At 53.1% G+C, this 17981-nt stretch overlaps 1 protein-coding gene across 3 annotated transcripts in view; it reads right to left on the reverse strand.

The window, feature by feature from the left end:
* SH3BP4 (SH3 domain binding protein 4) overlaps positions 1 to 17981 on the reverse strand; it is a 96655-nt gene that overhangs the window by 7377 nt on the left and 71297 nt on the right. For all 3 annotated transcript variants that reach the window (XM_070489346.1, XM_014862585.3, XM_070489344.1), the window contains 2 exons: positions 14437 to 14685; positions 6643 to 9005 (listed from right to left, as the gene is read on the reverse strand). In XM_070489346.1, the coding sequence (XP_070345447.1) occupies positions 6643 to 9005; positions 14437 to 14554 (2481 nt within the window). In that variant the 5' untranslated portion in view covers positions 14555 to 14685. The remainder of the gene's footprint in view (positions 1 to 6642; positions 9006 to 14436; positions 14686 to 17981) is intronic.

The following is a 17981-nucleotide window of genomic DNA, read 5'->3' on the forward strand; positions in this document are numbered from 1 at the left end:
GCTTTCAAGGCTCTTGGTGTTTATTTCACACCCTCCCCTCCCAAAAACAACCACCCTCCCTTGATTTGCATCCTACGATAACTTTCCCTACTCAGAGAAACTTCTCCCAAGAGCCCAGAGCACTCTGGTTTCCCTCCCCCGACTACGTGACTCTATCCTGGCCACGGCCATCACCAATGACTCCTGGCCGCCAATGGCTTCGTCCTTGGTGGTGGTCCCAGGACCAGTTCTGACAGCTGGCCTCCAACCTTCAGGAAAGTCTGCCCACACCCCTGACTGCTCCTTCTCCAACTCCAGCTGACTCTGCTTCCCTCCACACCACGAGAACGAAGACTGTGCGTCTCGTTCCAGACGTAATCCCCAAAATCGGGAATAATCTCTTCCATGGAAAGCATGTTGTTGAATGAAAACAATTCCAGTTCTTAGAAAACTGGGTTTTTTGGGGTTCGGTCTGCCACCCTCCGAAGACACACACTCTCACAAGACGGTGACACTCAAATCTACACAGTTCGACAGCTTGAGCCAAATCCTTTTTCTCCCCTCGGTGTTGTCATCATTCACGGTACAAACACACACCAATCTGTTTTCCACAAAGTAGATCAGAAGAAGCATTAAAGGAGTAAAATGCCTAAAACCAAAGGAGATACTCTGTGATCTCTCTCCTTCATTAAACAAAACGAAAACCCCGACATCGAAACCCAAGGCTAGCTAACAACAGCGAGGAGGTTGGACACACACCAACGGGGGACCTTGAGTCCAGTCACCGCAGTAACAGCGTTGACACCTGCAGGACTCTGCAATGCTTCTGTCCTTCTCGGGCCTTGCTCTCCCCAAAGGGGCACTGGATACCAAGTAGCCAACAGATGGCTTCTCAAATCTCCACAGTGGGCCTACAGCTTGCAGAAGACTGTCACGGAGCAAACGTGGACAAGCAGGCAGAGACACAAGAGCAAGGAGAGCATCTGGAATGGTGAGACAGAAGCACGTTCCCACACTGCAGACCCACAGGCCTCCACGGCAGGCACAGAAAGCTCCCGACACTCACCCTCCAGTAGACAAAGCACGGGACAGCCCGTGTGGCAAAACCCCATGGAACCGGACCATAGCTGCAGCGTCTACACCCTGCACTGCCGGCAGGTTACCCCTGGGAGGTGGGGCTGGGGGCCTCTGCCTCCGGCTTTCGCTCTTCAGGATGCTCAGATACCAATGCAGAAAGCGTACACTGTCTTTACAAATAGAAACATCAAGGAGGATGACTGTCATTCTGGAAAAAACAAAACCTGGAGAAGCCAAGGCAGATGGGACAATCCGAAGACCCCTGAAGGTAGAAAGGGCAACACAGATGTGCACACGGCTAGAAAACAAACAGAGAGCCTCTATCCAACGAGCCAGGCAACGCCTACTGCCCAGGAGTGGGGAAGAACATGCTGCCCACCAGGAACGGAAGGGCTGGCTGCAGAGTGCGCCCGGCTTCAAATCACGTGGGAGGCAAACGGCCAGGGGACCTACGCTCAAGCCTGTAGGGTGTTCCTAACCCGGCAGCCCTTCGATTTGACCTCTCACCTCTGACCTTTGCTAAAAAACGAACTGCCCACTTGTCACCTTAACAACAGTAAATTCACGAGTGAGTATGGAAATTAGGTCGTCCATTCCCAGGGGTCCTGAGGGACGTATTCTGAGGGAACGACACTCAGAGGGGGGCACTCCACTGACTGCCACCTGGTGGGTCAGAGACTGGGAGGCAGCAAGGAGCAGGGACACACCTGGACCCCCCAAGGAGCAGGGACACACCTGGACCCCCCAAGGAGCAGGGACACACCTGGACCCCCAAGGAGCAGGGACACACCTGGACCCCCAAGGAGCAGGACACACCTGGATCCCCCAAGGAGCAGGGACACACCTGGACCCCCAAGGAGCAGGGACACACCTGGACCCCCCCAAGGAGCAGAGACACACCTGGACCCCCAAGGAGCAGGTCACAGATGGACTCCCAGGGAACAGGGACACACCTGGATCCACCCTGACTCCCCTTCACCCCCTGTAAAACATGGACCCCCAGTGCCCATGGAACAAAGTGCAAGCATCATCTGGCCAGGTGGCTCCGTGCCGCTATCCCACCACCCATGTACCGTCATCCCATATCACCAAGCCCTTGGACTCACGCAGCCTCCAGCCTCCGGGCCTCTGGTTCTGGCCCCATCCCATGCCCCTCCACACCCTCGGCCCTTGCCCACACTGTCCTTTAACCTGACAGCCCCTCTGCAGGGGGCGAGCTCCTGCACATCCCTCTGGCATCAGCCCCCATGTGCCTTCGCCTAGGGCACCCACACCCAGGAGGCCCTTCTCCTTGGGCCCATTGCAAGTCCGGCCTGCACTCCTGTGACTGTCCACGCAGAGTCTTCCTCAAGTGAAAGGCCCGTGTTCTTCGAAAGCCGGGCACCCAGCCTCGCCCCGAAACACACAGCAGGACCGAAGAAGCGGTTAATGAGGATCGAGTACGGACACCGTTCCTGGCTGTGGCGGCTCTTCCTTGCTCTGTGTTAGAAGCTGCGGCCATGTACTTGCCATCCAGTCATCCCCATTCAAATATGTGGGGCCCATTCCATCATCTCTCCCACACACAACACCCACCAGCTCATCAGAGACCCCCAGGGGCCCTGCCCTGTCCACCCTACACTCCTCGGGGTCAGCCCAGCACCACCCCTCCCCCAACTTTCAACATGGTCCAGGGGGTGTCACTGGTGTTGGACGGCTGTCCTCCTTCACTGGAGAGCAAGGAGGCCTGGGGACAGAAGGGACATTCTCTGACTGAGGTCACACACCGTGGGTGAGAAAGGGCGGGCAGAGGCCCAGGGAGCCCGTATGGTTACATAAGATGCCTCCAGGACGAGCTCTGATGCTGAAAATATGCACTCAAATGATGCAAGAGGGACTGAAGCCAAAGGACAGAAGCATGGTCTGACCACGGGGGCCTGCGTCCAGGCCAGGGTTAGCCTGCATCCATCGCTCATTCGTTCCTCAAATAGCTGAGTGTTTCCTAAGTGTCAGGGTCCTTCTCTTGTGGAGCGTGCACCATTTAGGGTAATAACAAGAAACATGAGTACAAGTAAACGAGACCATTTCGGATGCGAGAAAGCACCATGAAGACAACAGTATGCATGACGAGGTGCAGTGACCCAGAGGCACGAGGCTGCTTGATCGAGGGCTGTAGGAAAGGTCTGACAAGATGACATTGGAGCTGGTACCTGAAGGAGATGAAAAGCCAGCCAACAGAAACTGGGGGGAAGAGAGCTCCAGGCAGAGGGAACAGCACGTGCAAAGGCTGGAGGCAGTGACAAGCTGGGTGTGCTCAAGACACAGAGATACGGCCGGAAGAGCTAGTGTGCAGGGAGCACATGTGGGCCCCCAGGGGTGTGAGATGGGCGGGACAGGTCTTGCAGGGGCTGTGGGGCAGAGAAAGGGGCCAGACCCCATTCTGATGGCAGTGGAGAGACAAACGACTCAGCTTTTATGCCTTGTCCATTCCCATCTCCCTGCAAATTTACTGTCCTAAACCTTCACCCCTTCTCATTCATTGAATTACTGTCTCCAAACCAAGGAAACAGAAACTTCTCTTCAAAATGAGAGGGGTGGGAAGGGCTGGTCTGGAGGTCTGGCTGTGACAGGGCTGGAGAGGGGGCGGTTAAACCAATGGGAGAGAGAGAGAGAGACAGAGAGAAAACATTGCAAAACCAGTTTCACTCTGTTACTGCATACCAAACCCTGCCTCAGGGCAATGTTCTGCCAAGGTCAAGTTTCATTTCCTCCTCCTGGGAATCGGGGAGTCATGGGTGGGCGTGGGCCTCGCAGGGGAGGTGGGGAGAGGGTCCCAGACACAGACCCCCATTGTCACACCAACTAACCCAAGAAAGCCAGGGGAAAAACGTGCTCTCAGAGGAAGCTCGCCAAGTTGAATAAAAAGAGCCATTACTTAAGTCTTCTGAAAAGAATGAGGAAGAAATGGAAATCAAAGCCACCCGCTGGGTCATTATTTTTCCACGGCTGGGAAGGAGCTGCTGTTTCATTTTTCACCTCTGCCCATTCAAGGTGAGCGTGTTTTTAGCTGTAACGGAGGAACAATCGATATCGCTTATGTTCCATAAAAAGCACCGAATTCCAAAATCGATGGAGAACCCCAGCTTGGGGGAAGCGCACCCCGTGCCCGCCGTTCGGGGTCCCTCCACGGAGCAGAGGGGGCCACCACCGCGGGCTGGACACAAGCTTCCAGGAATTGATTTTACAGGCAGGCCAGGAAGTCAAGTCCTGAAGGGAGGGACATGAGTCATCACCGTGGGGGACCACACCTAGGGCCCAGGGCAGGTTCCCCGCTAGCTCCCTCGGTCTCTGCTTACCCTCTGGCCAGGACGATCCCACTTCTTCCCGCTGAAGCTGCCATCATCAATGCCCCAAAGACCTCCTGGTGGCCAAGGTCACCCCTCAACTCGCCCCTTTCAGTTCCACTCTCCCTCCTCTGGGCAATGTCAGGCTCTCACTCTGCTCCCTGCGCCTGGCACTTCATATATTATTATGAGTCATTGTCAAGGGGTCTTTCTTCATGCTCTGCTCCCTACGGGTTGCAAAGCATGCTTCTTGCAACAGTGGACTGTGTGTCTCTCCAGGGAGGGGCCGAGAAGCGTGTGTGTGATGAATGAACCTCAGCTGCACACCTGTGTCAACACGTGCATCCAGACTCCCATGGATTCACACCTGGCTCCTCTGTTCCCAGAGGAGGCACACGGGACGGCAGGTGTTGGGTGGAGGGATGGGAGCAGAAGTGGCAGAAAGACCGGGGGTGCTGAGGGTCACACGTCTCAAAAGTCAGCAGGTGACCAGGGCTGTCTGGAGTCAGTGGAACAAGGAAGAAAAACCTACAGCACGTCACAAAGGTTTTCCCACAGGAACAAACACTGGTGCCGTGTCCCTCTCAGGAGGACAGGAAAGGGGACTGAGCCAGCTGCTATCACAGCAACAAGTCGACGGAGGGAGTCTAGCACAGACTCAACGCGGGGTGCCAAGAGAAGGACATGAGTGAGCTTCCCCAAGGGAACCAGGACTCCAGGGTGGCTACAGAACCTAACTGATGAGGATCAAGGCTGCCCCAGGGAGAGAAGCCCAAGGCGTCCTGCCCTACATACCGAGCTTCGTCATCCTCCGGGAAGCACAGGACATCCTGACCTGATTCCCATCCAAAGTTAGAGGACCACCCGATAACCAGACCCCACCTGCACTGCCACCAATTTAGTGACTTTTTAACATGATCTTTCCTTTGTCTTGTAAAGAAATAACTTACAGATCTACGCCTTATAAATTTAGCCCTACCCTCAACCCATTGCAGTTCTTCCCTGCCCATGGGTCCTGTCCCCATGCCTGCAGCTCTTCACTGCCCCTGGGTTCTGTCCCCATCTCTGCAGCTCTTCACTGCCCCTGGGTCCTGTCCCCATGCCTGCAGCTCTTCCCGTCCCTGGGTCCTGTCCCCATGCCTGCAGCTCTTCCCGCCCCTGGGTCCTGTCCCCATGCCTGCAGCTCTTCCCGCCCCTGGGTCCTGACCCCATGCCTGCAGCTCTTCACTGCCCATGGTCCTGTCCCCATGCCTGCAGCTCTTACTACCCATGGGTCCTGTCCCCATGCCTGCAGCTCTTCCCTGCCCCTGGGTCCTGTCCCCATGCCTGCAGCTCTTCCCGCCCCTGGGTCCTGACCCCATGCCTGCAGCTCTTCACTGCCCATGGGTCCTGTCCCCAAGTCTGCAGCTCTTACTGCCCATGGGTCCTGTCCCCAAGTCTGCAGCTCTTCACTGCCCATGGGTGCTGTCCCCATGCTATTCTCTAAATAAAAGAGCACTACTACCAGACCTTGAGAGTCCAAGAAATCTTTCTTTTGACTCCTCGGCTGGCTGAGCCCACATCATAACTAACAGGTAAAAGTGTTGTTGTCCCAGGGGCCTGTTAGAGGCCCTCAAACGGTCCAGGAAATGCTTCCTCGTTGGTTTGTGGGCCGGGGCGTATCTGTGGCAGGACACCAACCTCCCCCCCTTTAGCTTCTCAGGATTCCAATTCCCAGTTGTGCTGGCAAACAAAGGCTGTTGTCGCCCCCAAGCAAACACACCCAAGAAGGAAGAAGAGAAAACAACAGTACAGAGAGATGGCGGAACCTGCAAGCAGACACGGAGAGAGAAACCACAAAAGTAAGACAGACTTTGGGGCAGTGGTTCTTAAAACTTCTGAATCGTCCATCCCATTAGGAATCTGATGAAAGCAGGGATCTTCTCCCAAGAGATCTAAACAGAGGCGGCCGGAGCACTAGGCCCCCTTGCTCCCCCTCCCTCACTGGGCATGCAGAGATCCATTCTGAGACCTCGGAGGGGCTCCTAAATTCAGAGGGAAGAGACCTGAACCATGCTCGCTCCTGATCTGTCTGGGGGCCCCTCTGGGTCCCACATAAACACCAATCTCCAGGGCACCCTTAAACCCCCGCTCATGCCTTTCAGGGAGCGGAGATGAGCCTGGACACCGGTCCTAGGGCTTGCTACACCACGTGTACCCGGGAAAGGCTGGAAGACCGGATGGAGCACCAGCCCCCTGGAATCCAAAGCCCGCAGGCACTCACCATCATGAGCTCCTTCTGGAAGGACTTGCGGTCTTTGTTCTCCGTGTTGTTACAGTCCTCCTTCAGCTTTTCCAGGACGGACGCCACCCGCTCGGGCTCACTGTCCAGCTCGGCCCGGCAGAAGAAAGTGAGCGGCTGGCTGCCGTAGCCCAGGGCGTCGGCGAAGGCGCGCCAGCTGCTAATGTTCTCCATGAGCAGAGTCCTGACGGACGCATAGATGTAGGTCAGGAACTTGCAGGGCCGCAGAATCTGCTCCAGCAGCACCGAGGTGCGAAGCTCGGGCCCGGGGAGGAAGCTGGGCCTGGCCCTGCCCACCACCAGCACGTTCTTGGCGTGCACGAGGCCGACCTTGCCCTGGTGGTAGCCGATATACCACTCCTTGGTCCACAGCTGCCCCTTCAGCCGGATCTTCTCCTCGCTGAGCAGGGCGATGGCATCGCCCTTCTTGTACTCCAGCAGGTAGTGGTTCTTGCTCTGTCGCACCACAGTCTTGAGCAACTTGCCGAACTTGAGGCTGGACACGGGGCGGTCCTGAAAAGTCGGGTACTTGGTGGTGGCCGCGAACGGGGACAGGATGATTTTCCCGACCTCGTTCTTCTTGAGAAACCGTCTCTGCCCAGACGGTTTGATGGCACTTTTGGGCGGGGGCTGAGGGGTCTGGACGCAAAACTGGGTCAGGATGGCCTCCTGGTCGTCTTTCACCTGGACCCTCAAGGTGAAGTCAGAGAGGTCGCCGGGGTTCTGGCAGGCGATGGGGAAGATGAGGCGGCTCACCTTGCCCAGCTTCATCTGGAACCCTCTTACCACCTTGGCCTGCTCACTGGCTTTGACCTCGTAATTTGTCATGTTGGAAAACATGCAGACTTGGAGATCCTGGGGCCTGGACAAAACAAACTGGTGCTTACCCCAGAGCTGCAGTGCCACTGGGGCGGGGCTAGGAGCCTGGCGGGTGACCTCGCTGACCAACAGAGTCTTTGGGGCACAATCATGCCCAAAAATGGTCACCACTGTCTTGAAGGATGGGTGAATGTGTTTGGGACCATAGAGACCCACCGTGACTTTCTTATTGATGAAGTCCCATACCGTGGAAGGGTAGAGAATGTTCGGGCCATGGGCAACAATGGCCAGGTACATACAAGGCTCCAGGTTGTCCAGCTGGACCTGGACCGTGTCCCCATAGTTGTAGCTGAGTGGGATGGGGACATATGACCCTTCCTTTGAGTCACTCCTCAGGCACTGGAGGCCCACTGTGCTTTTGCTAAAAATGTCGTTTTTCACCTCGGCTGAAACTTTCATCTCTAAGATGATACAAGTTTTTACTTCCAGGGTGCTCAGCTTCACCTCCAACACAGGGCTGACAGTGCTGCACCTGTCGCTGTTGAGTTCCAACGGGGGGTCCAGCAGAGCTTTCATGGAGATCTGCTGTGTTTCCCCGGGTGCCACATGGCCTTCGGGGACGTGGATGCTGATGTTGGTGTCCGGAAGCTGCACAGCGCCCCCGGAACTATCCAGCTTGCACACGATGTTTGTCTCCACCGCTTGGGTCTGGCCCCACCCGGGGTTTTGGCCCAGCAAGTCCAGGTCATGGCAAGACCGGGCCAGCTTCCGGTGGCTCAGCCAGGCGGCTCGGAAGTCCTCCCGGCTCTGGAATTGCTCAGGGGCTGGTGATTTCAAGCCAGTGAAAAACCCCGAGGACTCGGGAGCATCGGACTTGGCTTGGAGCACGGAAAGTTCTGACAGACTGTAGGACCGTTTGCTCCTGAAGAACGGGTTGTCTCGCTTCACCACTGGCTCCGCGTGGAGCGGATTTGCGGTCGGCAGCTCCTCAAAGATGTTGCCCGTGCTGTTTGTGGTGGCCGAGCTGGACTCAGTGAAGGAAGACGTGCCTGTATCGAAGAGCAGCAGATCCACAGTACTTTTGGGAGTCAGCTCATCCAAGCTGGGCGTCACTGGCACGTTCCCATTCAAAAACGGGTTTGTTTGGACCCCATTCCAGAAAGGGTTATTGCTACCGTAGCTTTTGCTCGATCCCTTCTTGTCATCCGTCCATCCTCCGAGCAAATCTAACTCCTTGGCTACCTCGTCCGGGCTGTCCGGAAGATTGTCGATCATCCCGCTGTCACTCAACGTTGAGTTCCGGTAGTTTAAGGGCTGCACGTAGGAGGAGGGAATGTAGCCCATTTCTGTGGTGTTGTGTGCATACCACCACTCCCCGCCCGACGTGTCCAAGACGTAGAGATGGTCCCCCTTGGAGAACTTCAGGGTGGTGAAGTTGGTTGGGCAGTAGTCCTTGATTGCGATCACTTCCTTTGCATTTCCGAAGGGCATGGGATTGTCCACTAGCAAGGCACTGGGAGAAGGCACTGCGTGAGACACAGAGAAACAGAGGGTGAGGGCGAGGCCGACGGGGGACAGCAGAGCATCGTCCGAGACCAAGGAGAAGGGTATCTACTGAAACACCACCGAGGTGTGGACCACGGGCCAGCCAGGTAACTAAAAGAAACCGACCAGAGTGAAATTTGGGTGTGATTCACCTGCTGATGACCTGACTGCGAGAGCATTGTTGTTTTACCACACTCAATCCCAAGTTGGGAGAACGGCCATGAAGACAGTCTCTCCATCACCCACACACATGCGAATCAGCATAATGGAAGGGTTAACACGCCCCTGTGTTTCTAATCATCTCATTTTGACCCAAGTTTTCTTTATCTAACTAACTTACTGGATAGAAAAGATGCTGAATGTGATTTACTCAGAAAACACAGTGACATTCTGAGTTTAAGTGATCCCACTGCCCATAACCAGGGACTGGACATGAAGAGCCCCCAAAATAATCTCGGTGATTTCATGTTCTGCCTTCAACATGAAATATCTAAAGGGAGGGGAGGGTTCCCTTGATGATCAGGGCTGTTTCTTACATTTCTGAGTTGAACCCAGTCTTCAAACTGTTTATGTCAAATAAGATTTTTGAGGTCAGGCTCTTTTGACCTCTTTTATTTATTTTTTTTGCTGAGGAAGATTCGCCCTGAGCTAACAGCTGTTGCCAATCTTCCTCTTTTTGTGTGTGAGCTGCCACCACAGCATGGCCAACAACGAGTGGTGTAGGTCTGCACCTGGGAACTGAACCCAGGCCACCCAAGTGGAGCATGCTGAACTTAACTACTCGGCCACTGGGGCTGGCCCTTGACCTCTTTTAAACAGTCATTCAAAACAACAACATGGAGGGGCCAGCCTGGTGGTGCAGCAGTTAAGTTCGTACATTCCACTTCTAAGTGGCCCCGGGTTTGCCGGTTCTGATCCTGGGTGCAGACATGGCACCGCTTGGCAAGCCATGCTGTGGTAGGCGTCCTATACATAAAATAGAGGAAAATGGGCATGGATGTTAGCTCAGGGCCAGTCTTCCTCAGCAAAAAGAAGAGGATTGGCAGCAGTCAGCTCAGGGCTAATCTTCCTCAAAAAAAAAAAAAAACCAACAACAAAAACACAAGAACAACACGGAACTAGTCTCTCCCACAAACCTTCAAAATCAAAGGTTTATGCCTGGGCGTAGTTCACATTATTTCTGAACAACCGCTGAAGCGGTCTGAAAAGTCCCAACACTTTAAACAGTGACTCAAGCTAATTTATGGTTCTTGGCGTTCAACTATGTGTGTTACCAAGGCAGACAGCAACTGGCACAGCAAAAATAAGTCATCTGAAGAAGTGGTTTGAAAAATGATGGATATTTAAATACCTGTGTGTCCTCTCCCTCCTATACACGACACAGTAGGTTCAGAGGCCGAAGAAAGTTGTTCCTGACGGAAATAAGCCCTTAGACCCCCCACACTGTGCCTGGTTTTACAGTTTGCCGATATTCTGCCTTCCTGTAACAAACAATTTAAAAGTAAACTTTTTTAGTTGCCTATGTAAACAAGCCAAGAAAGGACTGTATTTTTGGTTGGGTTACACCCACATCTTCTCTGATATATTAAGTCAAAAGGTATCCTATTTGATCAAATAAGCCCTCTAAAAAAATCAGCAGCCAGTTCCTCTTTCCTCTGAAAGGAAATAATGAAAATTAAATTGCATTTCCTTGGCAAAGGCAAGAAAATAGAGCAGGAAATTTCTATTGACGTGAACTGGTGACCGAGATGTGCTTGGTAGAAGGCACCACCTGGGCCTCGAAGGCCGTTACCTCCCACCCTCCATCAGGGGTGTTGGGGAGATTCTGGCTCCGGGATCACGAGATCTCGACTTTTAATCCAGGCCCTGAGAAGCTGTGTGATCTTGGGAGCCCGAGACGCTTCATGATGGGGAAAAACCATCTTTCCTCACTGGGCCCTGGTGAGGATTAAACAAAATGATGCTGACAAAGTGCTCAGCATAATGATGCTCAGCCCAAGAAAACAACTCACAAAATGTGATGTTAAAATGGACATCCCCCCTCCCCTCCCCTCTTCATTTAATTTTTCTCCATAGCACTTACCATCAACCAATATATCATGGACCTGACATTATTTCTTTTGGTTTTTTGGGGGGGGAGAGGGCTCTATGGCCCCATGAGGGTGTGACCTCCATTAGAATCGGTTCTGCTCACAGGGGTACCCCTGGAGGAGGGCCTGGCACAGAGCACGTGCTCAACAAATATTCATAGAATGAATGCTCATCTTGCACGCTTACCACAGAGAGGTCACAGCCGTGTTACTGGGACAAGGTGTTGGCCAAAGGCAAAGTGAGAAGGCCCCCTGGCTGTGCCCTCCTATAAAATCACAGCAAAGAGAAATCACTTGACACTGAAGGGAGGGGAGTGAACAAAAATAGCCAAGTACAGTTGGCCCTCTGTATTCACCGGCTCTGTATCTGTGGATTCAGCCAAACTCGGACCAAAAGGCCTATGATGGTTGTCTCTGTACATTTTTATCTTGTCATTATTCCCTAAATACAGTATAATGACTACTTACGTTGTGTTAGGTATTGTAAGTAATCTAGAGATGATTTAAATTAGATGAGAGGATGCGCGTAGGTTATATGCAAATACTAAGCCTTTTTATCTAAGGGACTGGAGCATCCGTGGTACCCAAATCCCCCACGGATACCGCCTTCGAGGGGGACAGGGGCCAGGCTGGGGTCAGGGGATAATATGAGACCTTCTCTCCCACTTTGTCGTCCAGCCACACTCTCTAGCAACATAACCACATTTGTTTCCTTGACACATCTAATGAAAACGTCAGGTGAAAATTAAAATCAAACCAAAATTAAAGAAAGCTTGCCAGCTATTAAAATCTCGTTAGAATCCATCAAAAGTTATTATGTCACCCCAGAATAATTCCCTTCCAGTATTATTTTTTAAAATTAAAAACCAAAGCTATGAAGTAGGCTTTGTACCTAACCTAAGAAATCGTATCAATGCAATTCATCACTTTAGTCTTTCCCAGACTGAAGAATAAAAACGGTTTTACTTGAAAGTCCAAGGACTTTCCTTAGAAGGGAAGCGGTAACCGACCTCACTCAGGATCAGTCCCGTCCAGTGCGAAATGACTCTCCTTCCCACTGGCTCTCCCTGGAAGTGGACAGTGGTGTGAACTCCCTTCTAGAAGGGGCCTCCATCAGTCCAGGGCCACAGAGCGCCCGGGGACCCCAGGCTGGGGCTTCCATTCAATGCAATGCAGGAAAATCTCTACTGAATTCCATCTTAATGAATTCTGGGGAGGGTTGCCCAGAATCACAGCCACCTTGATTTTTTTAATATTATTATTTTTTTAAAGATTTTATTTTTTCCTTTTTCTCCCCAAAGCCCCCCAGTAGATAGTTGTGTATTCTTCGTTGTGGGTTCTTCTAGTTGTGGCATGTGGGACGCTGCCTCAGCGTGGTCTGACGAGCAGTGCCATGTCCGCGCCCAGGATTCGAACCAACGAAACACTGGGCCGCCTGCAGCGGAGCGTGCGAACTTAACCGCTCGGCCACGGGGCCAGCCCACAGCCACCTTGATTTTAATACAAAAAACCTCCCTAGGTGTCAGGAAGTTCAGTGCCTCAGTTCTTATGCAGGCAAAACATTAATCAGGGGCAGAGGATTTCACAGGAGATCTTTTGGCCGGAATAAATTCCCACCTTGAAGTCTGTTTACCATTGGGAAGCCTGTGACGCTGCTGGGCTGGAATGCCACCTGGGCCACATGCTGCCCCTTGAGAGCACAGTCCCAGGGGTGGTCTCTGGGCACATCGTACCCCACTAAGCCAACCAGCCCCCATTACATCCCAGCATGTCTTGTGGTATTCTTCCGGGAATTACCCTCCTCGTACATCAGTATTGTTATTTTAAAAAATCTAGCTCTCTGTCACTTATCTCAAGCTCTCCACCCCAATCCACAATTTATGCTCCCATCTTCCAGCTTTAACCATGATTAGCTGGGCTACACACCAAGAAAACAAAGCCCGTTACCAGACTATGAAAAATAAATGGTTCAATTTTTTATAGCGACACCTGATAATTCTGCTGCTCTTATTAATAAAATCTCACGATTCCCTTGGCGGTCTCTTTTCTTTTGAAGAATATTTAAAGCCCTGCTCAGAGCCCAAGGGAGAAAGCACAGACAGGAAGAAGAAGAAGTTGAGGACAGAGTGGAAGGGAGAAGAGAGCAGAGAGAGAGCAACATGGACATAGGATTTCCAGTATGTCAGGGTAGAGGGACACGATTTTATCTGGGAGCTAGCAGTTTAGTTCAAGAAGTATTTATTTAGGGGGCTGGCACCGTGGCCGAGTGGTTAAGTTCACATGCTCCACTTCAGCAGCCCGTGGTTCGCCAGTTCGGATCCTGGGTGTGGACTGACACACCACTGGTCAAGCCACACTGTGGCAGTGTCCCACATAGAACTAGAATGACCTACGACTAGGATATACAACTAAGTACTGGGGTTTGGGGGAGAAAAAAAAAAGAGGAAGATTGGCAATAGATAGTATTAGCTCAGGGCCAATCTTCTTCACACACAAAAAAGAAAGAAATATTTAGCACTGACTCTGTGCTAAGGATATAAAGGTAAGATAAAGCTCACACTGGTCAGCTGTGCACCCAGCAGCACAATGGGAATTTCAACAGAATATGGTAAACACTGTGAGACAGTCAGTTGATGATGAGGAGGATGATGATATGATGATGATGGGGCCCACAGCACTAGGGGAGCACCCATGAGATAAGGACCATGGCCAGGTGAGGGCAGGGTGGAGCTCCAGGAAGAAGATGACCCAGTGGTATCCACTTCAGTGTCCAAAAGATAGGTTTCCTCCAAACAGTTTATGTGGCTGTTAGACAGACCCAGAGACCAGGCCGATTACACCCTGGGAGCCACCTCTAAACCAGGTCTGCAAACTACGGCCCCTGGGCCAAATCTGCTGGCTGTTTTTGTAAATAAAGCTTTAAAATATTTCCTATCTGACCCTTCCCAGAAAAAGCTTGCTGACCCCCGTCCTAGACCACCCCCTTTCTTCACTAGTGCTTTTCACTCTTGCCTCAACTTACCACACTCTCCTTTCCCCTAGTTTTCTGTACTGCCAGGCTCCCTCAACGTACTCTGTATGAAGAAGTTTCATTCCTAAGGGGTTAATTCAAAACAACCTCCCAACACACCAACAAAACCAAACAAGACAAGTGGTAATGGTTCCAGGGCTGAATCTGTAATGCGACGAAGTTTGCAGAGCTCAGATTTAATTATCTGAACAGGAACTTGGCAGCCCTGAAGCAGCAAAGTCCTCGGGTCTCGGAGCCCTTGGCAAATGCCCGTCTTCTCCCTCAGCCACAGTCCTGTGCCCAGGAGCTCACCTTTGACATCATTAAAGCTCGTTTCTGAAAACCCTTCGCTCAGGTCAATCAAGGTCCCCTCGGACTTGCACCGGGGGAGGCCGCTGGAGTTGGCAGCTCGGATCCGTTGAGCTGCCATCTTGAATCTCTCTTTCTGGGTGAACTGCTAGGGTTTCATAGCTCTTCCTCCAGTTATTCCAGCAATTGCTGAAGCTTCTGTCTCAAGCAACCGCGCCACACTGTGGCGTCAACTTGGCAATGTGCTTCTTCCTGAAAGGGGGTGGGGGAGGAAAAAAAAAAGAATTTCCTTTAAGCAAGTGAAACGTGGGTTAAACACTAATTTTACAGGAAGCAGGAATCCTTTTTCTTCCAGAGGCCATTCCGATACACACAGACCCGTGTGGTTCCTCCCGGTCCTAGAGAGTAGAGCAGGGCTCACTCCCCAGGTGCTATGGCCATCGCATCAGTTCTCTGGGTGCGCACAGCCCAAGCAGTGTTTCCCGGCCTGCTGTCTGCACTCTCTTCCTGGGGGACAATGGGGTTCATGTAATTTGTTCTAGCACCTGGCCAGCCCATTCATTACGGTCATGAGAAGGACAAAACAGGATCTGGACAGTCCACACTGCAAGCCCCTGGGTTCAGGAAAGGGTAAATAAACCTCCGTCTGTTCAGAGAGTGGCTGGTCCCATTCTAGGAACAGCCAAGGCTGTGACTCGGGCCCCCAGGCCAGCCACACTCAACGCAGTGCTTCTCAGGGCCTCATTGTAGCGGGTTTGAGGGGATGGCTCCCTAACAACACCCTCCTTAAGCCACTCCTGAACCCCAAGTAAACAAGCAAATAAAATACACATGGCCTTCCTGTATATAAGGTATTTCTGTGTGACTTATGCAGATGAAGCCCTTGAATATCTACTGAGCTGCTGTGTTGTTAAAAAGCCAGAAGAGAAAGTTTCCGTGGGAAAGAGCACAAGAATTGCTCCCAAGGCCTCAGTTTCTTCCTGGGAAGGGGGGCACGAGGCATTTGAGGGGTCTTGGAGATGGATGAGATGACTGGCTTTGAGCAGACCTTCACCAGGGCCCATGGACAAGAAAAGGCACAGCTAGGGGCCAACTCCAGAGCAGTGAATTTCACACACTCTCCAACAGAGACGGGCAGGCCCCGCCATAGTTGGCCACAGCTGGCCCGCAGTGCTCAGAGCAGAGGGCGACCGGCGGGCAGGTGAATTTCACCCCAGTATAACTGGGTTCATGTGACCTGGCCCGAGGTCTCCTGTTGCTCAATTGCTCCATCCAAAGACAGCTTGAAATGTGGCTTTTGACCCAGGTATGTCACCTTTATTAATCAGAGGGACCCGGAGGGCCCTCTGTGGCGCATCTGCACTGGGGATGATACAGCCCGTCCACTCCCATCCTTGTCCCCAGGCTTGCGTGCAGCGTCCGTGGCTAACAGGGCCAGCCGTGCAGCGAGTAAACCGGGGTTTGCCTCTGCACTCCACCATTCACGGGAGTGACCGTGTGTTCAACATTTAACACAAGATCAGTTTCCGTATTTGTAACGTGGGGTAATGATGGTGGTCCTGATGCGATCTGTGTGAAGAATAAATAAGGTAATAATCTAGGTGAGGGGCTTGGAACAAGGAGCAGAGGCTCAGTGACAGTTGGCCCCCATGCCTTGGCCACCATCCCCACAGCCAGGACACCAGCAGCCGCAGTCCTTCCTGGCCTGGAGTGGCCCTCTGGCAGTGGCTGCAGGGCGGATTCTGTTTCATCCCAAGGCCACAGGAGGCAGCATTCCCGCACCCGACGCTCTTGGAGAGAAGGCCTACGTTATGGACGGAACATATCCCCCCTCCAAACTCATACTCCTACCTGCCACGGGATGGCATTTGAAGATGGGGCCTTGGGGGCGTGGTTAGGGTTGGATAAGGTTAGACCAGATCTGGGCCCTTCCAAGAGACACCAGAAAGCTGGCTCCTCTCTCTGCTCTAGACCATGTGATGAGGACACAGCGAGAAAGCGGCTGTCTGCAAGCCAGGAATCGGGCCCTCCCCAATAGCCAAATCAGCCAGCACCTTGATCTTGGACTTCCCAGTCTCCAGAACTGCGAGAAAAAGAACTCCCACTGTGTAAGGCCCCTAGTCTGCAGCGTTTTGTCACGGCAGCCTGAGCTGACTGAGACAGTGTGTGAGAAGCAGGCAGAAAAGGGAGAGCAGGGCCCTGACGTCCTGAACGCTGGGCCAGGCTGGACGCATGTGCACAGGGAGCAGGACAGCAGCGGCTGCCCCTCTGGGGTGGGAGCAAAGCCACCATCCTGGGGGATGACATTTCCCTTAAAAAACACCCAACCTGAGCCCAGCACCACTGTCCCTCCCAGCCTGCCTCCCACCCTGGACTCCTCCAGTCAGTCTGCAGCCCAAGCCAGAACCGTAAGGAGAGAATCGAGCCTGCACCAACACACACTTCTATTTATGACTCATGCATCAACACTCGCATGCATGTGAGTTATCTGAAGGACGGGATGAAGCACCTGGAGGTTCCCAATCACATGAGATCACACACTGCCTCCCTTCTCTTCCTATACAGTGACAACTGGTATGACCGTGTGCTCCTACTCCCTTTGCCTGCCCGGCTCTCCTCTGCAGACAACTGTGCACTGGGAGACGATGCAACCTCCTTGATAAGACAGACAGCCTGGGACCAGGAAGGGCAGCACAAGGAAGCCTCGCCTCCTGGTCCTGATGGAGTTACTCACGTCTCCTCCCCACCCAGAGCCCACTCTCCAGGCGGGGGACGGGGCACTTACGGGGCCTGGGACACGGCACTCCATCAGCAGCGGTGGCCGTGCGGCTCTATCTACACAGGTGGCGGAGCTGGGCACAGAGGCCTGGTGACTATGCCCCAGGCGGCTCTACCCCACCAGGCGTGTGGGTGCCCCAAGGGCACCGGGACACAGGTAAAAGCCACCTGGGGGCAGCCTGGCTTTACAAGGGAAGCACGACAATAGGCTACACTATTGAGGTGAGAGGACATGAAAAGCCTCTGGATCCAAAAGACTAAGTCTCGTTTACTGGAGAAAATCAACACAGGGAGAGAATGGGATGCGTCTGTGGATGGGTGGGAGGAAGAGCGGAACTTTAGGACGGTTTTGAGCCTATGACCTGTTATTGCCAGGTGGACCGTCAAATTTAATGACAGTTCCTACCTAAGACTCCCGGTCTGCCCGTGTCTTTTCGGGAGACAGCAGATGGGCACAGCAAAAGCAGTTGGGCAGCAGGGTAAAGCGAGGAGATGCCGCTTAGCTGTGAAACGTGACAGGTGCACACTCTGCTCAGGCCCTGGGGGTTTCCCTATCCGGCCCAAGAGCTGCTGCGAGGACTCACAAGAACGCTCTTCCTTCTGCAAGCACCCACGTCCCTGCAGCCCCCAACACACGCTCCTCCTTCTGGCCTTCCTCTTAAGGACACCCCGGCACCCCAGCAGAGGCGTGCTTTAGGAGGAAGGATCCCAGGAGTTTTCCCAGAGAGTCCATTCTGACCACGCTTCCAGGGAGAGCCAGAGTAAAAGCG

The sequence above is a fragment of the Equus asinus genome, chromosome 19 (genome assembly GCF_041296235.1).
Source record: "Equus asinus isolate D_3611 breed Donkey chromosome 19, EquAss-T2T_v2, whole genome shotgun sequence".
Lineage (NCBI taxonomy): Eukaryota > Metazoa > Chordata > Mammalia > Perissodactyla > Equidae > Equus > Equus asinus.